Source organism: Engraulis encrasicolus, chromosome 15 (genome assembly GCF_034702125.1).
Source record: "Engraulis encrasicolus isolate BLACKSEA-1 chromosome 15, IST_EnEncr_1.0, whole genome shotgun sequence".
In the NCBI taxonomy this organism is placed as follows: Eukaryota; Metazoa; Chordata; class Actinopteri; order Clupeiformes; family Engraulidae; genus Engraulis; species Engraulis encrasicolus.
In genome coordinates, this window is record NC_085871.1 from 38,698,659 (window position 1) to 38,723,658 (window position 25,000).

At 42.3% G+C, this 25,000-nt stretch overlaps 2 protein-coding genes and 1 long non-coding RNA gene across 3 annotated transcripts in view; 1 reads left to right on the top strand and 2 right to left on the bottom strand.

Moving 5' to 3' along the window:
* ints2 (integrator complex subunit 2) overlaps positions 1 to 6,310 on the bottom strand; it is a 30,646-nt gene extending 24,336 nt beyond the window's left edge. The window contains exons 1-5 of the mRNA XM_063217471.1: positions 5,959 to 6,310; positions 4,999 to 5,137; positions 1,912 to 2,014; positions 1,016 to 1,129; positions 168 to 298 (exon numbers count right to left, since the gene is read on the bottom strand). Of these exons, the coding sequence (XP_063073541.1) occupies positions 168 to 298; positions 1,016 to 1,129; positions 1,912 to 2,014; positions 4,999 to 5,137; positions 5,959 to 6,251 (780 nt within the window). The 5' untranslated portion in view covers positions 6,252 to 6,310. The remainder of the gene's footprint in view (positions 1 to 167; positions 299 to 1,015; positions 1,130 to 1,911; positions 2,015 to 4,998; positions 5,138 to 5,958) is intronic.
* Positions 6,311 to 8,729: 2,419 nt separating this feature from the next.
* On the bottom strand, positions 8,730 to 16,013 carry nudt5 (nudix (nucleoside diphosphate linked moiety X)-type motif 5). The gene is made up of 10 exons (XM_063218036.1): positions 15,982 to 16,013; positions 15,524 to 15,629; positions 15,108 to 15,175; positions 14,854 to 14,906; positions 14,139 to 14,246; positions 11,838 to 11,933; positions 10,918 to 11,019; positions 10,467 to 10,475; positions 10,311 to 10,364; positions 8,730 to 9,587 (listed from the first exon to the last, which is right to left on the bottom strand). Exons 2-10 carry the CDS (start codon positions 15,563 to 15,565, stop codon positions 9,478 to 9,480), a joined length of 642 nt encoding a protein of 213 aa, XP_063074106.1. The 5' UTR covers positions 15,566 to 15,629; positions 15,982 to 16,013; the 3' UTR covers positions 8,730 to 9,477.
* Positions 16,014 to 18,887: 2,874 nt separating this feature from the next.
* Positions 18,888 to 25,000, top strand: part of LOC134464055 (uncharacterized) — a 6,117-nt gene continuing 4 nt past the window's right edge. Inside the window, exons 1-7 of the long non-coding RNA XR_010037828.1 lie at positions 18,888 to 18,954; positions 19,250 to 19,342; positions 19,787 to 19,871; positions 20,092 to 20,167; positions 20,280 to 20,496; positions 20,746 to 20,890; positions 23,005 to 25,000. The exon at positions 23,005 to 25,000 is cut by the window's right edge and continues 4 nt beyond it. This is a non-coding gene — a long non-coding RNA (uncharacterized LOC134464055). The remainder of the gene's footprint in view (positions 18,955 to 19,249; positions 19,343 to 19,786; positions 19,872 to 20,091; positions 20,168 to 20,279; positions 20,497 to 20,745; positions 20,891 to 23,004) is intronic.

The window sequence follows — 25,000 nt, forward strand, 5'->3', positions numbered from 1 at the left end:
TGACAGGAAGTGAGTGGGCAGGGAGAGATGGGGAAGGGTCGGAAAAAGGACCCGGGCCGAGAGTCGAACCCGGGTCCGCCGCATAGCAAACGAGTGCCCTACCATTTGCGCCACGGTAGGGCCACAAACTCCAGTTTTCAAAGAGCTAGACGTTAATGTATACTCACCACCATGGCGCGTATGTTTAGGGCCTGCGTGGGGTTCATCTGACAGAGCTGCCTCAGAGCTTCAGTCCGCCGTCGCCCTCCAACGCTCTCCTCGTCCTGTCGCTCTCCACTCTTTATCAGACCCCGGCACACTGCGGCCACACACACACATTACATTAGATACTGTAGATCGATAGATAGATAGATAGATAGAGAGAGAGAGAGAGAGAGACAGAGAGAGAGAGAGAGAGACAGAGACAGAGACAGAGACAGTCTTGTATCTACAGTATGTCCTGTATGTTTGCATCTATGTGAGCTGTCAGACACCTTAATTTCCCTCTGGATTACGAGAAGTACTCTACTCTACTAACTCTAGATAGATAAATAAATAAAACTTAATGGTCTGCAACACATGAAACAGAAAATTGTCTTCGGTGTGGCTCCAGTCATTCTCAGAGATATTAGACACGACTTGACAAAACAGGACATAACAAGACAAGACAATGCATGTATGCTGAGAACATACGACTATATTACTCCATTTTGCCTAAATATTAAACATTACAGGTCCAAGCCATTACACCTATTCTTGACTTCCCATTTCCATGAATGTGATGACCATAAGGGAGAGATCGACAGAAAATATGACAGCAAGATAGACCAACGTATAGAGACAAAGAAAGAATTGCTTGAGGAAGTTCACAGACCGAAACGTCGCAGGTAAAACCTCTGCAAATGTGAACAGTGTGCGGGAGCTTCTTTGTCTCTATACGTTGGTGACCCAGTGGATCCACTCCTGGTAAAAGGAGGTGTGCAAGAATCCTAAAAATAGCAAGATAGACCAGGCCTGATGACTATGTATATCGCACCTTCATTGAAGCTGTCAGGGACGTTGGCAACAAGCAGGCAGAGGAACCACTCTCCATTCCTGACGTGAAGCAGAGCCTCTGCCACCTCAATGATGGGCAACAAGGAAGGCAGCTCTGCAAAACACAAACAAACAAACAAACAAACAAGAGATAAATACACCAGCACCTGTCACTAATGATGCAAAGCCTCAGCAACAACAATGACAGACACCCTGAAAACAAACAAGAGATGAGTCAATAAACAACTCTAGAGAAAATAACCCTTACCCAAGGATAGGATGTTCTGTTTGAGTTCAATGTTGCCATAAATGCTGGCGCATTTAACCCATTTTAGCCTGATGCTGCGCATACATTGTTTGACCTTTAGTGCCTGGAGCGACATTCAGGCTCTTGAGATTTGAGTTTTTTAATTAAAAATGTGGGTATGTTACAGCTGAAGGATACATTCTAATGCGAAATGAGGGTCCTAGCTTTTAAATGCAACTTATTTCAAGTTTGTATGTGCTTCGGAGGCTGAGGTATTTAGATTTTAATGGGCAGAAGGCACCTATTCCCAAAAAGGGCTTAGGTATTCAGCAGGCGTTTTTCGCAGGTGCCTTAGGCTAAAATGGGTTAAGTGGGGCACAACGCCTTGATAATGCCATCAGGGTGTGGACTGGTCAGGCGTTTTAGAAAAGATGCACCGACTCAATTCCTGGCCGTTTGTTACCCTCTGAGTCTGATCCCAAGCCAACAATTAGGCCACAGCTGTTCAACAAATAGCATTCTGATGTTGTGAAGAGCTTAGCATTATAGAAATGCATTTTCAAATCAAGTCCTGCTTGATTATTGTGGTGGTAGGAGATATGCTTTGGTGACTGGTCTGAATGTACTGTAGGGAAGAATGAGTTCTGCACCTGCTTGAAGGATGCAGAGAACGTCTGCCAGCTCGTCTAGGTACACAGGACTCTCAAACAACTCTGACGACTTCAGAAAGAACTCCCCGCTGGAGTCAGCCACCTGAAAAAATAGAAAAGTTGCACGTGAGAAGATATTTTTTAGTCCCCAATTAAAAGCTTAAGTTTTGTGCCAATGGTTGTTGCCATATCCTGTGTACTGAGCGTAATGAACAGGCATAGCCAACATATACTAACCCCAACTCCGATGAAGTTGGGACGTTTGGTAAACAGTGAATAAAATCAAAATGCTATCATTTTCAAAACACTCAATCTATTCATTAGATGGAGAAAAGTGAAAAGACAACATATTAAGTGTTAAAACCGAGAAAAAATATTGTTTTGGGGGACATATGTACTCATTTCTAATTTGAGAAATCCAACACGTCTCAAAAGAGTTGGGACGGGGACAATAAATGGCAGCAAATGTCGAGGAAGACTAAAAACAAAACAAAAGACAACACTTAACAGTTAAATACATTAACCGATGAGATGATTTTATATAAAAAACAGTGTTAATTCCTATCTTGGACATGATTTCACCAGCTTAAATGGTGGGTGTATTCCTTGTCATGTTTTGCAATGTTTTCGTTTCTGTAGTGCTTACAGTGTGACAGGTCTTGACCAAAAACCCACCATTTTATCGCATGCTGGTCCTTATGATGGAGCCAAACTGTTAAAACATAGTAGAGAATGCAATTTGACCTTACTATGTGGCAGTAATCGAAGATCTCCCTTCAAAATATAATGCATGAGTGGCTTTTCATGCTGTTTAAAACCCATTTATACCATTCAGCACTGTATTTAACTCTACAGATGAGTGAGAACATCTTAACCAATGCACTACTGCATCCGCATGCCATCATGGAGGCTGACTTTTGAAGCTAGCACTAACACAAGTTGGATGGTCCATTTTCACTGTAGCACAGGATGGGCAATGCTCTATTATTGTCAAAAAGAATGGACTTCTACAACTTCTGCTGACTTCTGTAAGCAAAGGACAGTTTCCCATGTCTTCTGGGTCTATTTCAAGTGAGCTCAGGTGCTTAGGAGAATGTTAAACCCCTGTGTCATTTTCATGCATTAAGCATTCTTAATATGGTCAATTTTCAATAGCTCTAGCACTCCAGGAATTAGAGTGAGACTACAGCCAATATATATTTCATGATGTCATGAACCTATACAATGATTTTATTAACAAAAATATGTCTTATATACACTCAATCGTGGTAAATCAAAGGGAATTCAAAAATGTATGTAATAACTATGGTAATTATTCCCTTTGCATCTTTAATTCTGAGTGACTCAGCCTCTCTGTGATGATCTTATACCTGGACACCTATATTGTCCGTCAGTACAATTCATTTTGAAATGTTCTTCTTTGTTGTTTTATCTTATTTGGATGTTTACTAAATTTCACTGATCCCCGTCCCAACTCTTTTGAGACGTGTTGGATTTCTCAAATTAGAAATGAGTACATATGTCCCCCAAAACAATATTTTTTCTCGGTTTTAACACTTAATATGTTGTCTTTTCACTATTCTCCATCTAATGAATAGATTGAATGTTTTGAAAATGATAGCATTTTGATTTTATTCACTGTTTACCAAACGTCCCAACTTCATCGGAGTTGGGGTTTGTACATTATAGATTGCACACAGTTTTATAGATTTGTTTGTGATTCTAATTAAATATTATTACTAATTTCAATCAATATTATGGCAACATTGAATGTTATCACGTTTTAGTTCTTTTTACACTTGATCATGACGGCGAGCAACCATTCACTATTAGACACATAAACAATTTACATTGCAGTGTTTCCCATACATTGAGGAAACTATGGCGGCCCGTCATAGTTTAAATTTGGCTGCCATAGTTTACGAAAATGTAAAAAAAAACAAAAAAAACAAAAAAAAACTTTTTTTTAAAACGATTTCCGTTTTTGTTAAAAACGATTTGAATTACGATTTCCTTCGCATTTTCCTCCTGGAGTAAATACACCTTATAGAGAAAACCACAAGTGCTTGAAAGACAGAGGGATCAAAAGCCTAGTCAAGTTGTTGTAGTTAACTTGGGTTTGGGAGCAATATAAAAAACCTTCAGAGAAGGGACAGTTGGGATGAGTTTACTAACACTCCCCAGGCTTTGTTTTACAGTTGTAATGAGTTAGGTGACAGGCCTTCATTGACACAGCAGAGGAGACATCGGGCTGCATATAGAAATGAATGTGTAATGAATGTGAATATAGACATACATGTGTAATATGTTGTTCAGCCCTTTTATTGGGAGGAATTTTGAAAAACTGGCCCTGTGATCAGCACCCCTCATGTAGAATGTGTACGCCTATGTGTGTGGGGGAAAAGGCATAGCCTACTCTTAGACACTTTTTGTCTGTGCGTTACACACAGTGATCTTAAATTCTTATCTCTGCTCCTATTTTGTTTTATTATTGTTTTCATTATATAGACCCCTGCATGAGGGACGAATGAAACTGTTGTAAACAGAAATGATTCACTGTACTGCATTTTTTGACAATGACAATTATACATGTCATGGGTAAAATGGGTAGCCTTATTTCTCAAAATATAAATGGCTGAAATGTAGGCCCAGGCCTATAGTTTCTCCATGCGCCAATGTCATACTGTACTCATTGTTTTGCCGTTTTGCATTTACGCTGTGTGAATACCCCCCCCCCCCCCCCCCCTGCTGCTCCCATAGTTTCCCAAAATTTCTGTGGGAAACACTACATTGTACACAAATTTTGTACACAAATGAAGCAGTGTTCTAATGACAGTATTGTGCTCTTCAGGCGGTAGTATTCTAGTAGTCAGGTCAAGAGCAATGCAAGTACTTTCTGAGTTCCCGAAAATACGGGAACTCCTCCCGCTTTGTCGGTAAGCAAACAACCATAAGCAAACCAAGGGAGACGTGTCAACTATGCCGTTTGGGAAACGTTAATTGTTATGCTCTTGGTCAGACCCAAGTCTCGAAGAGATTTGAGCGTCGATGATAATCAGGCTAGTATTCTAGTGCTGTGTAATGTACCTTGTTCATGATGGCGAGTAGCTCGCTGAGGGCGAGTCGTAGTCTGTGTAAGGGATCACTGTGCTCGAACTCCAGCGTCAGGCCTCTCTGGAGCTGGGACACTAGCATGCTCTCCCCGTTGGAGCCTCCAGCCTTGTGCCTGTGAGGAAAATAAAGCAGTGATGTAAACAGTGATATAAAATGTTAGAGTCTTCAAGGGATCTTCAAGGTGCAGCGTGAGCTTCTTTGCAAAGGCATAAGGAACCTGCCGTTCCTTCCTCAAGCCAGCCTAAAACTACACGACTCCCGATTGTATGTCCGATTTTGACGTCGGGGTGCACCGCACACTAGAAGAGAATCGCAACTGTCAATCTTATCCCTGCTCGCAACCACGGTGACAATGCAGCGTTCTATTTCCAGTCACAAACATCAAACATTGTTTGATTTCTATGATTTGCGATCGGCGGCTCTTTGAGCTGCCAAAGTTCTATCTTAGAACGGCGTGGAATCTTTCCCGACAATCTCTTGCAATGGTCCTGGGGGTAAGCTAGTCGTGTAGTTTGAGCCAGGCTTTAGTTGATACTAAGTGTGTATGTGTGTGTGTGTGTGTAGTGTGTATGTGTGTGTGTGTGTGTATGTGCGTCTCTGTGCATTCCAATATGCACACTCCTGTCCTCCACTTGTGCTTGTGGCCTCGCCCCGCCTCCTGGGCCCTTCTCCGTGGAGAAAACAATACTGATTCCCTGCTGTCAGCCTAACCGCAACAACTTTTAGGGGGCTGTTTTTCATTCACCATTCCAATTGCAAATGAGAAAATGACATTAGAAATGTGATTTTGGAAGATTTTGAATTATTTTTCTGATGTCAGTGACATCATCATGAGGTCACAAGCAGGCAAGTGGGCAAGGGAGGACTGAAGTCTGAAGATTGGAATCCACCCTCTGTGTACGGGCCTGCACGTGCATCGTAAACCTCACTGACCTGAGTTGTTGTTCCTTCCTGGCGTCCTGCTCCAAGGCGTGGAAGTCCACCGAGAGCAGGGCCACGATGGAGTTGACGGCCTCCACGCCCGACAGCAGCCTGAGGATGAGCTTCTTGTCCTGGGCCCAGGTCTTGCTCTGGTCGGCCGGAGCGCACAGGGCCATGCGCACCAGGCACGGCAGCAGCAGCCGCAGCTCCGGGTCGCTGAGGGCAGCCAGCCGAGCCACGTCCACCTTCTGCATGGCCTCGAAGGCGTACGGGCTGACAAACTGCAGGTCCGCGCTGTCGGACATCTTGCCAGCCCTAGCTTGCACTTTGTCTCAGTCTCTGTCTCTCTCACTCACTCACTCTGGAGTTCGCTGGAAGATGAAGAGATAAGCGCATGTAGCGAAATGTTAGGGAGTTGGTCTATGATGGGAGGTTGCTGGTTCAAATCCCACCCTGAACACTGAGAATTAGGTGCATCTCTACACCTTAGTCCATGGCAAAAGTATCCTTGCAGCCTAGGAACCTAAACCACTTTGCTCCAGGGACTGTAACCAACACCCTGAATCTCTTGGTCATGCTATCCAAGTTGAAAGCAATTAGGACTTCTGGGGTCTTTGTCAAGCTGCAAAAAAGTTCAGTTGCTAACAACTTAAACCCTTGTGGTTGACAAGGGCATGGCACAGACCAAGTGTCATCCAAGTTCAGAATTAAGAGTATGAACACTGGTCAGTGTGTGCGTACCAGGGCCATCCAGCTATTGTACTAGCCATATTTTTTTTTTATCATGACGCTGCACATCTAGCCTCAGAAGATGAGGTGCTTAAAGCAAGAAGATGAGTGCATAGGTTTCAACATGGAAATAAAACAAACAAATAGAAACTGAGTAACTGAGCTTAAAGTACAAACAATTAATACACAAGGGGCAAACTGCAGAATATTCGCTATTCTGATATGTCATACTATAGAATAAGCTACCTGCCAAATTGGCTAGTGATACTGAAATTTTTACCAGCCACAGCCAAGTTTTACCAGCATTTGGCCGGTTCGCAGGTGCCAGTGTCAAGCCCTGGTGCGTACTGTACAGTAGCCTATATGACCATACCAACTTTATTTAGACCATTCCAGGAAGTAAACGCCAAATATTGTACAGGTACATTGTATCGTAGTCTTTTGATCATGGCCTACGGTGTTAACTCAGCTGGCGACGCGATGTCAACACAATGCTAATAATGCCAGATTTAAGACCACAACACAACAGCACCGCTAAAAAATATTATTCCGACTGCATTACAATGGCAATTTCAGGATAAGGCCATGTAGGCTACTGTGTGCAAGCACAGCCGGTTAACCCTCTGTGGTACAAGGTGTGCTGCAGACATGACAACAATGTTAGCTCCGTGTGCTAGCCAAATACTTCACGGCTGAGTCTAACCCATTTTGTTTTGCATAAATAAATAAAGCTACTTACACTAACGTGCAGTTCAGATGTATTTGGTGGTGGTCTACTTTTCAAGCAGGCATGTGCTACAGGGACACTCTGTATCAGGGGGAACAAAAGCAGGATGGCATGTATGCACGAGTGGCTAGCTTAATATAGTTAGCATATTTAGCATAGCATTTCAGGAAGAAACTTTGTTTCGTGTCGGATTCAGCAGATCGTTGTTTCTGGCCAACGTGTGCAATGAGTTTGTGGTTAGAGCAGGTGGGTATCTTACCTATTTGTGATATTAATGGTTGTGTGGGGAAACTGTGGGTCAATGGTGCACTGCCTGCTTTAGCAGCCGATGCTGGCTGCCGACTCGCGCTAACAACTCTGACTGACATGGGCAGGAAAGACAAGACAACCCACAACTCCCAGCGTGGAGTAGAAAGCAAGCTGATTGCTGGCGCCCTCTAGCAGCCATGGACAAAAGAACACCGCAGGGAATGAATGAAGGTAACAGCAGCCTGATAGAAAGCAGAGGCTCCAGTATCCAAAGTTTATGCTTTGGAGATGAGGTGCACCATTTCCAGACCAGAGATATGTTGTTCATTATTCCATTAATTTACAGAAAATTGTGTTTTCAAACAAGCTTTTTGTTTACAACATTGTATTAATTTGGAATTCAAAATTATATTGTATATTATGCGACTCGTGATCCATGTGCTATCATGGGAAAAGAACACTAGGCCTATAGGAGTTGCCGAGACTGGATAGGCCTACTAATACTATCAACTTCCCAGGGCACGTGACAGGCACTGACATTGCACATTTCTTCATTGGACTGCATATGTGCAGCCAGGTACAGTATGACTGTCATATAATAAAATGTGATATGTGAAAGTGAAAGCCCAACTGGGAAACTCCAACTCCTGTTGTCATTGTCACACAGCACTCCACAGCACAAAAATACACTGCACACAACAAAATTGCATTTATGGTTCAGCCGTGCAGGGGGGCAGCCTTCAATGGCGCCCCTACGGTGCAGTGCGGCGGGACGGTACCATGCTCAGGGTACCTCAGTCATGGAGGAGGATGGGGGAGAGCACTGGTTGATTACTCCCCCCACCAACCTGGCGGGTCGGGAGTCGAACGGGCAACATTTGGGATACAAGTCTGACACCCTAACCGCTTACCCATGACTGCCCTAATGTGATATATGAATGGCATCAATGCAGGAATAAATGGACAAATTCATGGATAAATAAGAAGAGGCTACAAGTATCATAATACAATATCAATATTCAGACCTTAAACCCTGTCTGTATATGGTAAAGAAAAACAAGCACTAAGACACACGCAATAATTCTGAAATCACAGTAACACTTTTATTAGTTGTATTACACATAATTATTAAGACCTCTACAGTCATCATGGCACCGTTCATTAGTCACTGCTACAGATCAAAATAGTAAAAAAAACAAAAAACAATGCAATCCATTCAGATCACAATCAACTGTTACCTGGTGAAAACAAGTGTCTCTACATGTAAACCATTCAGGAAGGCACCCTGCAGCAACTAGCGTTTAATGTCATCACATGACATAACATTTTAAGGTCTAAACTCACAACTCTGCAATGTGCAGATTGTTAATAGTGTTAGGAGGAATGTTTAGATTCCACAAAGGCCGTATTCAAAAAACATTCACTCATTCATGACATACGTAGGTCACTAGGTAGGATACAAATTCAGATGTACTGTTTTGATTCCTGTTTAGTGCACAATGGAGGCACATTTCAGATTCATTCTAAGTACTTAAGCATAGCTTGCACAATATTTCAACGCTCTTTTTTCCCTCCCCATGTCGTCTTTCCAGCAAACTTTCCATCTGGCAAAGTCTACTGTATTTGCCAGGGATTTTCTCAGGAATGCCCCATCTGGAAGATCCCAGGAAAGAGGATTCATCACCAGGGGTACATTTCTCGAAACCAAAAGTTGCTAACTACATTAGCTACTTTGTTGTTTTCAATGCATTTTCCCATTGGCAACTACCGAAGTTGCTAACAGGCTAACAAGTTCTCTTTTGAGAAATGCACCCCAGCTTGATGGCTCACTGCTTGAGCACTGGGAGCTCGTTGGGTTTGAAGAAGGCTTGAGACATCCCCATGGCATAAATGTAAACCTTGGAGTCCACAACAATGTTCCCCTTCTGAATGACCTCTGTATTTAAAAGACAAAACACATAAACAAAAACACATAGCACGATTAAAGATGCAATACATAAAATACAAAAAACACCTTTCATTATTTTCAACATTATTAAACAATTCAAAATTGTTTTTATTACTATTATTATTAATAATAAAAAATCCACTTATGACTTATGGCTAGAGTTTGCTGCAAAACCTGAGCATGAAATTCTTTGGCACACAATGTTTCATGACCATTTTGTACACGGTAGTGCACTTGACAGCATTGTTATGTGAAACGTATGCTTGGTACATTATGGACATAACTTCTAGGGTGAGGTCAATAGTCCAGAAAATTGCATAGATAAATGTTTCTCAACAGGGGTCCTTAGGGCGCTTTAGGGAGGCCTAGGGGGGCATTGAGAAGAAGACAGCTGAGAAGGGGGGTGCTCAGTTACCATTGGGGGGCATTAGTCTATTTTATTATTTAATACTAAAGGGGATGTTGGCAGACTTGTGATGAGATCAAGGGAGTGTTTGTTCAAAAAAGGTTGAGAACAACCAGAATGGATCAATGATGTTTAAGTTATGGTAAGGTTAATGGTGGAAAAAGATGGAGGAGAGTCTCGCTGGCTATCTATGCTACCATAATCATCATTCAAAGTGATCTAATATTTCTGCTGCAAGTATGAGCACTTGTTTTGCATGGAACAAGCACATTTCCAGGTGATTTAAGTTGATTTAAGGACCTTACCGTTGATTTTCCTCTGAAACTCATCAAGAGGTAGGAGAAGAACCTCCACAAACTCTGCAAAAATAACATATGGGAAAGGCATTTCATACCGTATGCAACACATAATTATAAAACATCTAGGTACATAAATTTAACACAAATAAATAAAACACTTACCTCCTTCCCCTGAAAAATAGAAACAGAAACAGAAACAAGTTAAAAATATCACCTGTCCAGTGTACACGTTTACATAATATCATCTCTATTGTGTAGTATATAAAGTGTAGTTAAATGTCTGATTTGAGGAGGATGAATGTTTCATATGTTACTTTCTGGCATTTTTTGGCTGGTAATGTCTGTGGACTGTGTAATGTGTCATGAGAAACACACTTGGGGAGAGAGAGAGAGATAGCCTGGAAACTCCCATACTGCCTTTAGTTCTACACAATCGTTTCGATCTCACTTGTGATTAGGTGTGGTGTTAACCAGGCAGGCAGAGAGAGAGAGAGAGAGAGAGAGAGAGAGAGAGAGAGAGAGAGAGAGAGAGAGAGAGAGAGAGAGAGAGAGAGAGAGAGAGAGAGAGAGAGAGAGAGAGAGAGAGAGAGAGAGAGAGAGAGAGATTGCTTACCTAGTTGCTGGGCAGGATTGAGGTTTTCCACATCATCTCCATTGATGTTCACCATGACGATCTGAGTGGTGCAGTTGGACAGTCCAGGATCCAGGCATGTGACTGGACACACACACACACAGACACAGACACACACACAGACACACACACACACACAGACACAGACACACACACACACACACACACACACACACACACACACACACACACACACACACACACACACACACACACACACACACACACACACACACTATCAGCAAAGCGTTGCAGACTTAATCTGTTCTACAGCATTATTACTATGTAGCATGCAGACTGTGGTGCGGTCCGCTTTCACAACAGCAAACAAGCCAGAGTGACGCTTCATTTCATTAACAGGAGTCATCTTGACTACCCACAATGCACTTCAAAATACTTTGCTGGTCTGGAATCAAGCAGACCCAGCCCACCTCTTTTCGGAAGTCTTGGTCCACTAGGTATATTAAAGTGAAAGCGTGAAAGCCAAACTGGGAAACTTCAACTCCCACTGTCATTGTGACAGCACACCACAAAATTGTATTTATGCCTCACCCGTGCAAGGGGGCAGCCCCCAATGGCGCCCGAAAGGGAGCAGTGCGGCAGGGCGCCACCATGCTCAGGGTACACCAGTCATGGATGGAGTATGGGGGAGTACTGGTTAATTACTCCCCCAACCAACTTGGTCAGGAGTCGAACCGGCAAGTCTGACGCCCTAACCGCTTACCCATGACTGCCCTATCGTATAAGTATATCGTGCATGTAAGTTTGATACAGATAAAATATGTACAAATATAAACAAAATCACAATACAGTGGGGCAGTCAGGGTGCAGAGACGTTAGATTAGTGGACAGGGAGGTGGTACATAGGTAACATAGTAATGTAAACATGAAGTCCGTGTTACCTGGAGTGACTCCCACCACCTCCCCCTTGTAACCAGTCTCCTCCTTCAGTTCCCTCAGCGCTGCTGTCTCTGCACTTTCATCATCGTCTATCAGACCTGTGGCACAGGAAGAGAGCAGGTGTAAAATCTGTGGTGCAGTGAGTAAATACTGAGGCATGCAGGGTCAATAACTTTTAGTGGGCTGGCAGACAGGTGTACAGAATGAAGGAAGCGAAGGAAAGCACTTCTCAGATTTTTTCTTTGTTTATTCGCCCATGAGCGTTTCGGGCAACGAGCGTTTGAGGGCGAATAAACAAAGAAAAAATCTGAAGAGTGCTGGCCTTCGCTTCCTTCATTCATTTATGTTTTATGTGGGATTCAGCATTCAGTTAAGAACTGTTACAATATTTAGGCGATAGTGTGAGCACGTCTTCTCCACTTTTGAAGACAGGTGTACAGCAGTGCTTTACACTAACTTTTTCACTTACCAGCCATTTTGGCAAGTGGTTTTCCTGACTCACTAGCCATTGGGCCTCTTCACTAGCCATAATTTTCTTAATCATCATAGCAGCTTTAATGAATTATATAATGTAGGATAATATAACATAATACAACATAAAATAATGTAATGTAATGTAATGTAATGTAATATAATATAATATAATATAATATAATATAGCCTAATATAATATAATATAGGGCCTAATAACTAGAATTGTTATTAACTGGTCCATGCATGCATGCTATAAGAACAGATTAACTTATCTGAGGAATGAAATAGCCGTGCAGAAACACCAAGCACAGTGTTGTGGAAGGGCACAAATGTAAGCTACATGAGAGCAAAATATTTCCGTCTTTGATCTGAAGGGCACTTTCGATGCGCAAAGTAGATAGTGCAAGTCATTGCCAAGCTTCGCATGTCCTCGGTCATGGATGTGGAATAACACCTCTTCTGGAATATTTTCTCATAAAAGTAGGCTATCCACTAGAAGGCACACACATATGCGGCCGGTAACTACAGAAGGAGCTACGACTTCCTTTTATTCCGTTTAATATTGGGTTGTTTAAAATATCGGCTAAACGGAAGCAAGGCAAGATGGGCACATGCGAAGGGACATGGGACATGATTTGTGCAGTCTGGAAGGCTACTACTGCGCGTTGTTTAAGCCCCGTTTGACAGTCGGGAACAACGGCACAAGAAACATGGAGGAATATTAAGGTATGAAGACATACAGGCAAATCAGAAAATGAGTTAAACCGAACATTATTAATGCCGCATGTGTCCTTGTCTTATCACTGTGCTAATTGGTCTCAAGACTTTCACAAGACTGAGGTGTTCTCCTCTCGTCTTGGTCATTTTAATGTCCACTACTACTATGCATTGTACTAATGACAGATCCCAAAACAGGTCAGTTGAGATGAACTTCGCTGCTTTATTTTCACGTGAAGGTTTTCAGTGACATTTCCAAACGCGCGCTGATGTGCTGCTGGTAGCTCGCTGCTGCCACTCATATTCGCAAGACTAGCTCTAGGCCTATCAGATTCCTGGCTTGCGTGAGACCAGAAATATTCTAGTAAGGGGAGATAGGACAGGTACATAGAAATTAACGGTGAAGATTCGTAACGCAAATATGGCGTCTACCCGCACATCTCCCGCCTTTCTGGTAACAAGAGCCAATGTGCCTGCTGAGCTGCGTTGCCAGTGATCCAATCATCTGGCTGCATCGGCGCACGCGAAATTATGCACATGCTCAGTTGTGAAAAGCCGTTGCTCTCGTGCCGTTATGGAACTACTGCGCCTGCGCTCTGTCAAAAAAAACCGTGAGAAAAGTGGCTCAAAAAGCTTTATTTTGACTCGTATGACACAACCAAGTAGTCTAGATTGATCAGTTTTTCACGGTCGTTTCAACCATATGGTTTTCACAACCGCTGGGTTCCCCTCCGTCCTATACTCAGTTTCCCCATTCATTTTTCCCATTGACTCTCAGATCTGGTCTACTTAATCGCGAAATAGCACCCCGGAGGCGTCACCAAGATGGCCGCCATATGTCCCCTCTCATTCTAAAATCTCTCTGGTGAGACACAGGTGACACGTGACACAGGTGCTTCATGGGTATTGTAGGCTCGCGAAATCGCATTGCATTGCGCTTGTAGCAAAGACGGTCCGAGGGAAAAAACTACAAAATGCGGTGCCTCGTCATTTAGAATAGTAACGGACCCGCCAGAATGGCTAGTGAACCTTCGGTATCTACTAGCCAACGCCGACTTTCACCCGCATTTGGCTACCTGGCGTGTGTTAGTGTTAAACCCTGGTGTACAGACCTGCAGGGAACTCCAGAGTGTGGCAGCCCATCGGTGGCCGGAACTGTTTCACCATGACAACGCAGTCTTTATGGAGGGTTCTTTTCAGAATGGCGATGATTCCAACACCTTGTTGAGCGCACACACACGCACGCACACACACACACACACACACACACACACACACACACACACACACACACACACACACAATAACATTGTTAAACTTAAAAAAAAAAAAAAAACTTCTTGGGTGACCATACTTACGCTGAGAATCATTGACTTTCAAATTTGGTCTGACCAAGAGCATAACAATGAACATTTCTCAAACGACATGGTTGACCTGCCTCCCTTGGTTTGCTTCCAGACAAAGTGGGAGGAGTTCCCGATTGTTCCGGAGTTCAGAAACAATATTTGTATTGCTCCTGGCCTGACTAGAAGCAACGCTGAAAGTGACTAGTCAGCGTAGAAAGTCACTAGGAGGGCACAGCCTAGCTAGACCATACTATACAGAGACCAGACACAAACAACATGCTCTGGTCAACTTGAATTGCTGTGATCTACCCAACATCTATGGCAGCACATTTTGACAGAAGTCAAGATCAGTGTGACGTAACTGTCCCCTTGAGGTGTCACTGCTCAACACACATTTTAATGCACCATGTAAACCACCAGGATGAATATGTATGGGACTTCAATATTACACATATTCAATGCATGTAATGCGCCGTCATACCATCTGCAGCCGTGTTGGTAGGTCTTGTCGTTCTCTTTGCTGTCTCCCATGTTCTGAAAACACCCACCCACCCACACACACCCACACACACACACACACACACACACACACACACACACACACACACACACACACACACACACACACACACACACACACACACACACTTTTTAAGTAATTCAGTCTTACTGACAGCAATATATCATATGACACCAGCCACATTTTCCATGGCGTAAATGATCTCTCCAAATTACCTTGTTTTGCCAGAAGGATCCACATAGGTAGTGCGTTCCAGCTTCACCCATTTCCCAGCAGCAATTACCTTGGGAAGGCATGGTATGTATGTTGATTGCAACACTTCCATTGTGAAATTTCAACTGCTGTCAGCTAGGGCTACTACGCTGGAATTTGACTGCTGCTGCAGCTGCCCAATGCCCATGCATTCTCAGGAGACCCAATAACTCAATAGCATTCAACCAATTCGCCAGTGAGAAATCCCCTTAATCAATGTCACATTCCCCATTCTACTACCGGTACTCATGCTGACACTCGAGGCAATTACTACTACTAATAAAAAACACACCCGTCCACTCCGCATAGCTGATAGTGTGATAGCCTAGGCCTACTGCATCACAACTGAAAGGCGCCCATGCAATGCACCCAATCTTACCTCCTCCTTCGTTACGTGCGGTTCGGTTTTGGGGCAGCTCATATTCCCTCCAATGAGTACAGTTTCTTTGTCAATGGAAGTCCTCACACCACTGCTGCTGCCACCACTGTCATGCGTAAAGCAAAATTGATTAGCTAACGAACCGCGTGTCGCTTTAGTGAGGGGACAAATAATTCCCGAGTAAAGAGTAGGCTACTACAGCGTGATACGATGGTTAGATTGCATAGCATATCATATAAAACGTCAATGATAGCGTGTTTGACAATCACTGGATTTCATTCATGAGTCTCTCTGAACTTTCTGTTCTGACACTTACGTGCAACTGCAATCAGATCTTTCGAAAAGTATATCCGATATACACTTTACTGTTGCAACCTCCAAGTATTCACAAATGCTCTACATAGACCATGCAGCGTTTACAAACATTTTGACAATATGAATTTATTTGAGATACTCACATGTCAAACAGGGGATGGTGTGTTGGATCACAAGTTTCAGTGGGCGTTTACGAAATGCTACAAAACACGCCTAGTTGTGCAACATCTAAATGTTACCCTAGTAAACGTTCCACTGCAAATATGGGCCCGTTTCTTCACTTTTCTTTGTTTCTGGCACAAATTAAAATGTTTTCCTACAATGTGAGTTACACAGCCTTTGTTTAAACGGTAGGCTATATGGCAGGTGTTGACAGAGAAAATGTCATGTGTGAGGATTGGAAACATGTTATTCTCTATTTATTTCCCATCGGACTGCATACGTAGACGGATGTCCTGTAGGCCATTGATTTGTAGTCATTTGATGGAGAACCTCTCTGGTTGTAGTCCATGGATGGGCAACTGTCTGGAGGCCCCGGGGCCACATGCGGCCTCAGTGCAGGAATAAAAAAATACCATATATTATTTTAAACTACCACTGAATCAATATGCTGTAATTGTATTGCCCAATACATTAGGCCTACACTAGTTATATCCCCTCCAAACAATATGGGCTGTCAGTGAGCTAGTAACTTCACCTCAAACTCAGCAAATTGCAGTCAGATCCTCATGTCAGAGATTCTAAGAATATTATATTCTACCCATGTGGCCCTACTATGGTGATGATGAAAAAATGCGGACCTCCTCACCATAAAAGTTGCCCATCCCTGTTGTAGTCTGTTAGTAAGAGCCCGCTAGTCTGTCAATTAAAGTCCATCTTGTTATGACTGTATCTTACAGGCACAAGACTGATTCCACTTGCTCGCTCAACTCAGTTTGAAATGAATGGGAGTGATCAAAGATATCTTTGGTTGAATTAGTGGAAATGTAGCTTATAGGCTATACGCTTTAAATGTCACTGTCTGATTCACCTTAAACATGACAGAGAAGCTGGTCAAATCTAAAACGTGCAGTCTGAAGTGAAAAAAATAAATAAAACTAAACAAAGTTTCCAGAATTTGTCAAATCCAAATTGAAGTTGTAACAAATAAACACTAGATGGCAGCACATTCAAATGATGAGATGGCCAAGTGTGGTTCATGGTCTACAAATAATGGCAACACCCCACTAAACATTGGACGTCGTATAGACGTTGAAATTAGGTCTAAATTGCGTCCGTCGGTCCATGACCAGTTTTGGACCTTAGAATGACGTACAAACTAGGTCCTTTATTTGGACGTCTAATAATGACCCTATTTGTACGTCATTATGAAGTTCAAAATTCGGACGTCAGTCTAGGTCACTTTTTTGGACGTCAAAAACAGGTGAGGGAAATCGACATGATTGTTATTGTTGCTGTTGCTTTTTTTGTGCTTTGTTTTTAAATAGGCCATAGTAGTTTTCCTAGTAGGCTATATTTTCTGTTCAGATCGGGTGGGGAAAGAGAGATACTCTCCAACGTGCAATGCACCGTGGGACACACACTACCTAAACAGATGTGTCAAAAAAAAAATAACACATTGGGATGTGTAGACAGCATTGACAGATTATGTGTCATTTTTGTGTAAGATTTCACAGAATGTGTGAAACCTGAAGTTAAGAGGTTCATTTCTGGGTCGTGCTAATACTACAAGTGAGAAACTAACGGCCGTTTGGCTGTCCAATCGCGTGACTGTGGACATTTGAAAGCAGACTTCCGCCCGCCTTTTCTACCGTTGGAAATGCAAGATGCGGCGACTTGACTTCAGACACCGAGAGAGGCTGGCGTAAGTAATTCGCTTTATTGGTATAATTTCGTAACAATTACGTGTGTTACCGTTAATGTATGGTTAAAATCAAACCATGCTTCACAAGTTTTGCTGTACGAACATTGGAACAGCCTCAGTACCTCTGTGAACATTAAGCTAGCCTACAATCAGATGTAGCTAGTTATTGATACTCAGTTAGCTATTGATCTTTAATGCTTGCACTATAAATTATATTTATTTTCTTTTAATTCACATGTGGACTAACTTAATGGTTAAAACGTGTTGTGTTGGGAAAATTAAAGGTTTGAAATGTGATATTGGATGGTTTGCTAACATTGGTTGCTAATAGGGTAACTGATAATTAGCTGGTGTGGAAGAAATCAGGCGGCACTTAACTGATGTGAAGTTTGAAAGCTATTTTCTGAGCATGAAAGAAAGTCTGACAGGATTTATGTAAGGATACTGAAACACCACGGATGGATTGACGTAGAGCTAGTACTGGTAGTGGGGCAAAAGTGGATGCTGCTAGTAACAGGTATCGGAGGGCTAGCATAGAGGCGATTTTAAACTTCAGCGCTTCAAACGTAAGCAGTTCTGCGTCAAATCATGTAAATCAGACCATCCGCCACCCTCGTACATGATAAAGAATAGCACCAGTAAAAGCAAGCAGTATCCCACTGTTTTGTGTTGGCTCGATGAAAGGTGATACAAGCGAATTTCCGATTCACATTATGTCGGCTTGGTTGTAGTTGTTGTGGCCAGTCAATATACAAGCTTTGAACCGTAGTTCCATGTAAGTGTCGTGGTTTTCACCGTTTCAGTATGTAGTTGAATATGGTAGATCTGGGCAACTGGTCAACGCTGTCGTGTTTTGTCTCGGTAGACCTCGTATGACGGTGTGTTGGGAAAATACCGGCAGTTGTTTCAGATGGAGGGTGCGACGTGCCAGATGTACGCTGTTCGAGGGATAAAACGGCCACGCACGAGATATTGTAGGCAATGGTAATTGTTGACGATACCATGACATTTGAAAAGAAGATTCAAAGTTTGCGTTTTAGGTGGCAGAGTAGAACAGCTGCGTGTGAAGTGTGGCGACTACCAAGGTATCAACACCAGTTATGGCTACAGGATTTTTAAAGTACCTTCAATGCACTGGGCACTAACGTGCTCTCCCCCCTCTCTCTCTTCTCTCTTAATCAGAGTCCAGGTCTTGTGGCCACATCTGTCCAAGCTCCTACTCTGATTGAACAGTTGGATGATCAGACTGATGGTAAGTGTGTGTGTGTGTGTGTGTGTGTGTGTGTGTGTGTGTGTGTGTGTGTGTGTGTGTTTCCATGTGTATCATATTGTCTATGTGATCATGTGTCTAATTGCCATCCACTTACAGGCCCTCTGCCTCCTTTCATTTGGTTTTTTTTTTGTTTTGTTTTTTTCAGATTTTTTTTCTTATTGTTGTATTGTATGCAATTGTGATAAATATATTACTGTGATATTGTTATAACACAGAGACTTTGGTAAATGTGACATTTAAGTACTGCTGTACAATTTTCTGCTCTCATTTTCAGATGAAAAGTGCTACACAGTTCTCACACATATTCTGACTCCGAAGCCGCTGCAGTGTAAAATCTGAGATGTCTTTTCTGGTTGATTTTGTGCAGGTATTTTTCAAAGGATAGTTACTTTTAAAACGACTTTTAATCTTTAAAAACACTTTCATGCAGAGCCTCTGTTAGGACCTCATTGCGATACAGAGTTATGCCCTTGTCACCAAAATGTCAATGACCATATTTTAACCTGCTATTTAAGGCTGTCATAGCCATATTCTTATAACAATGCAGTTAAGTTCAAGAGAACTATAGTTTGGTGATATGGATCCCAAACGGAAGGGAACAGCAGCGGTTTGTAGTTGTAGAGAACTAATTAGCGCCAAGTGTTGTTAACCTGTTGTTTCTTGTTTACCTGTCACAGTAGCCCATAGCACTTTTGTCATAGAGAGCAACTTGGTCAGTAAATATGTGCCTGCTGTACAAAGTAGCAGTATTTGGATGAGTTACAGCTAACACGGACGGCAAACTTGAGACTGTATATTGTGTGGTTGACAGATTTTTGACAGCGATGGTGAGGGAAGCAGTGTACCGAACTCTCAGATGACTCGGACCAGGTGACCAAACCCATGCAAAGCACAATGTGAGTGTACACACACACACACACACACACACACACACACACACACACACACACACACACACACACACACACACACACACACACACACACACAGACCATGAGTCAACATAGTAGCCCCTACAATATTTTTCCCAATTTATTGCTGTATGCTTACCATATCCATCATGTTGATGTGTGTTAATGCATCCTTGTTCCTTGTGTGTGTATGTGTTGGTGTTAGGACTGTGCTGAGGCGTTCCGCCCCCCTCCCCCTCCACACCACTCAAGGCACGGCGGCGGCCCAACCGCAAACTAACGTGAGTACACAACACACACACTTGTGTGCATGCCACGCACTGACACTTTCTCTACAGTGACTTTTCAACTTTCCTTACATTGTGTGTGTATGTGTGTGTGTGTGTGTGACAGGGAGATTAACATGAGGCTGGATGCGCTTGGCTCCCTGCTGCGTCCATCACCAGAGGGGCCGGGGTTGCTGCGGCAGCTAGCCAATTAAAGGAGGAGGATGAAGGAGAGGAGTCTGACGATGCAGACATCGCCATCGTATTGCAGTCCACGCCCTCGCAGGAAAACCAGCCAATGAAAACGCTTGCAGCAGCATCAGCAGAACACACCGGCACGACTGGTAAACTTAAAGATACGCCACAGACCAGACATACACCAAATACAACTAGCACAGGTACACACACACACACACACACACACACACACACACACAGCAGTACATCTGTTTTGTATAGCGCTTTGCCTAGTCAAAGACTTTTTACAGGAAGTATTATAATTCTGTTTTATAGTTGGGGGAAGCCATGGAAAGTAGATAACCCTATACAGCTGATGTGTGTATCAGTAATATTTATGTGTATGTGTGTTGCAGACAGAGCTTCTGAAGCATGCAGTGGAAGAGCTGTCAGTCAAGCTAAAGGTCCCATCCTCCAACCTGCTGCTGCTGCACGGAGAGGCGGAACTTAACACCTCACACACTATTGGCCAGCTAGGACTCTGCATCGCTGACATCTTTGGTAGGAATATGTGTGTGTGTTTGCGTTTGGGTGTGTTTGCGTGTGGGTCTGTGTTGGTGCAAGTCAGTCTTGGCTCCTTCCTGATATTATACTGTATAAGTTCATATGTATACCGCATTGCAAAATGAATTTCATTTACAGTATATCACGAAAGTGAATACACCCCTCACAGTTTTTGCAGATTTTTGAGTATACATTTTCATAGGAAATCATTAGAGAAAGTTCACTTTGACACAATGATTAGTGACCTTTTAACAACTTATTTAACCGCTTAAATTTCTTGTTCACTCAGAAAAAAGCAAAATACACCCATTAATGTTTGAACATGTACTCACAAAAGTGAGTGCACCCCAGATTAAAATCCGGTAGAGAAGGGGCTGTGTTGGCTCGAATCGTCTTGAAATGAAAAGGGAGGTCATCAGTGTGCGCAAGCATGGTAGTGGGACTGACATGGTTTGGGGATGCATGAATGCTGTCAACATTGGCAATCTGAAATACACCTAAAACAAACATGCACGTCAACATGCACTGTGACTACTGAAGCAGATCATGATATTCTCCATAGGATTGCATTCAAATCTCACACCGATCTATTTAAAGATGGCCTCTCAACGTCATTTAATTAATATTGCCGTGTTCCCAATTGTTATTGAATGTGTTACGCGTTGGTCCTGTTTTAAAAAACGTTCTGGTTGCTTTGTTTCAAGACGTTTTTGCAAACTGGCAAGGTGGCTTGTGGAGAAACGAGAGGGTGTTCCGTGTTTCTCGTGGAAATGCGTCTCTGATTGGCTCACTCCTCCTGCTCTCAAAGAAACGCGTCTCTGATTGGCTCAGTCCTCCAGTCCTTGGAGTGAATGTAATGGGAAACAGAGTCGCCACTTCTCCGGGTGGTACTGCACTATAGGGGCGCCAACGGAGGCGTGCAGGCTCCATTCAGGGCTGTGCTCTTTCGACAGCGACCCCTAGGCGAGCTGCAGGCACAGAGCAACCGGAGTGGGCAGGCTTTATGTATGAGGCTTTGTGCTGTGTGTGTACCTGAGAGTAGCAACCAGCTGATAGCTAAGCTAAGCTATGTTTCGGGCCACCAGACGTTGCTTGCTTTGAAAACAAGCAGAAAAAAAATACTCGACATGTTTTTAGATAAATGGGTCGATATAAACCTTTGTGGGCAACGCCTTCTTTCGACGTGACGAAACACAGAAAGGCTTTCGTGATTCGCTCGTTTCTCTGCATTATTGATGTAAATTGGGAAACACCGGGAAACACAGCCAGGAGAGTTGACGCACCGCTATGAGAGCCTTGCAAGTGAGTTTAACTTGGGGTGACCGTCCGATCTTCGAAAGGAGTGAGTAAAACTGAGTTTTATCGGAAGTTGGCCTTTAAGCCAGATGCAGACTCAAAATGTAAAATGCAATGCAAAGAAAGGTTGAAACGCACACTGATGACCTCCCCTTTCATCCCTTTTCATTTTGTTTAATTTCGAGCCAACACAGCCCCTTTTCTACCGGATTTTAATCTGGGGTGTACTCACTTTTGTGAGTACATGTTCAAACATTAATGGCTGTATTTAGTTTTTTTCTGAGTGAACAAGAAATTTAAGCGGTTAAATATGTTGTTAAAAGGTCACTAATCATTGTGTCAAAGTGAACTTTCTCTAATGATTTCCTATGAAAATATATACTCACAAATTTGCAAAAACTGTGAGGGGTGTACTCACTTGCGTGATATACTGTAAGTTGAAAAAGTATGTTCTCAAAATATTTGAATGGCAAGAATTCACACATAGGTGATAGGACCTCTGGACAGCCATTTTCAATAATAAAATGCCAAAAAAAAAAGGGTAGATACACCGTTTTGCAATAAACTCTTCATACGTATATATAAATAATGAAATGAAAAATGAATGAAATTAAATTCACTCAGTTTAATGAAGAGCTAAGAAGATGTCATGATATCAATGTATGTGTAGTTGATTCGGCTATACTGACTGGTATGCTTCATACCTTTCAATCAGTTAAGTAAAACTTGATATTAAGTATTATTGATGATCTCTCTCTCTCTCTCTCTCTCTCTCTCTCCCTTCTTCTTCTTCCTCCTCTTCTACTTCTTCTCAGTCTGGAACCAACTTCACATCCCTCTTCACTGCACTACTGACACTGAGATGGAATCCACAACCCAATCACTAGTGGTCTGCATTGGGAACCTGAAGAGTCTGTCATAACCGCCAGGAATGACCGTGTGACCATTCCCGTTGCAGACGGCCTGACTTGCACAATTGACAAGCTGTTCAAGCTTTACTGGGTCTGCAACTTGTTACATCCAGCACAGCTCAGCTCTGTTTTCACCTTCTTTGAATATGTTTATGACGTTCCCATCTCAACCAACAAACGAACAAAGGCACTACAACTTCTCTCAAAGCTTCCCAGCAGCCCAGTGATCACTCAACATGTGTTTATGCCCAAAATGTAAATAGTTACTACAGACATCAAGAAAGTAGTTTGGCATCTTTGTCAAGTACACGCTTTGTCAGATGCACAGGATATGATGATAATTTGCAGCCAAGATGGCTGTTCAAGTGTACAAGGACTTACTATGTAGACACCACCTACGTAGACACCACCAGTCCACAACAACAGAAATGGGAGTATCTTTCAATGACTCTTTTGAATCCACTGACATTCAGACAGCCTATGCAGCTTCAAGTAACACCTGAAGAAAGAGCATTTTGTGTCCCTTCTCAAGGACCGATTCTCCATAATTTACCAGTTAATGGCAATTTATCTGTGTTCATGCTTGTTAGGATTATTACAGGGAATTATTTTGATTATCATTTTGGCAACACTTTATTTTATCAGTACATCTATTAGCTCTAATACATACAGTGTTAATGCCTGTATGCTGTATAAGTAACTTGTAAGGCATGCACTAAGCAAAATCAAACATACGTTAGGCATGTATTCGCAAATCCCTTGTTCATGCACTATTTGGGATTTATTACCTAATATAACCTCAGTAAGGACCTAACAAATGTTTGATTTCGCTTAGTACATGCCTTACAAGTTACTTATACAGGCAATAACTCATTGATGCTGGATGTTGCGTTGTGCAACATTGGCCCTGGCGCCTGGAGTTTTGTATGGCATCAGCACCCTTTTCTGCAAGTGCTTTAGGCATCAATGGGTTAACATTGTATGTATTAGTGCTAAGCGATGTAATGTTAAAATAAAGTGTTACCATCATATTTTTAAAAAAAATATATATGTTGTAAAACTGGACGATTGTGAAATGATATGATGTGGCAGATGTAAGACCCATTGATGTAATGCAGAGTTTTCATTCAGATGAACTGTCTCTTAACCCAAGGTACAATGTCTTTTCAATCTCTCTCTTCCAATATGTTGGAACCTATTTCATAAGAATGTTATTTTCAAGAATATTTAACACTACTTAGAATTTCAAGACTTTCGGGTTTTGTAATACACCGGTAATGTTGTTAAGAGATGATAGTGTAGGAGTCATAATCATCAATACTTCATGAAATTCGCAGTGGTGATAATTATTCTTGAAAAAGATCACATTTGTTATCTCCCCCTCTTCTGAAAAGCCTAACAAAAAAGAATATGACAGTAAAGTTAATGTTTTTAAATTGAATGTAAACACAACTCTACAAAAAAAAAAAACGTTGCAGAGGTACGTAGTCAAGACTTTTGAAGATTGAACCTTGTAAACAAAAGTGTTTGCTAAATAAAAGTAAACCCCCCCTGTCACTTTCCATGTGATAATTGTCTGTATATTTTGAAAACTAGAAGTTTCAAGGTTTTTAATGCTGTCACTTTTATGTTTGAATGACAACTCACAGAGATAATTTGAAGTCAAAAAGACGTCCACAAAAATGACGTCAATAAAACCACCTACAAAATGACGTCAAAAACATGTCCTCTAAGACCCTATTTGGACTAGAGATGACCGTAATATGGACGTAGTACAGACGTCAAAAATGGACGTCCATTAGACGTCCGAAAAAGACGTCGTCTGGAGTAACAGTCTGCACCTTCAGATGACCTAAATTATACGTCCAAAAATGACCTAAAAAAGACGTCCTTTAAACGT

Excerpts from the sequence above, each read along its gene's own strand:
- nudt5 (XM_063218036.1), bottom strand. The coding sequence starts at position 15,565 with ATGAGCTGCCCCAAAACCGAACCGCACGTAACGAAGGAGGAG. Across the intron at positions 15,176-15,523 it reads CGCACGTAACGAAGGAGGAG|GTAATTGCTGCTGGGAAATG; the intron begins GTAAGATTGGGT and ends TGCCTTCCCAAG. Across the intron at positions 14,907-15,107 it reads GATCCTTCTGGCAAAACAAG|AACATGGGAGACAGCAAAGA; the intron begins GTAATTTGGAGA and ends GGGTGTTTTCAG.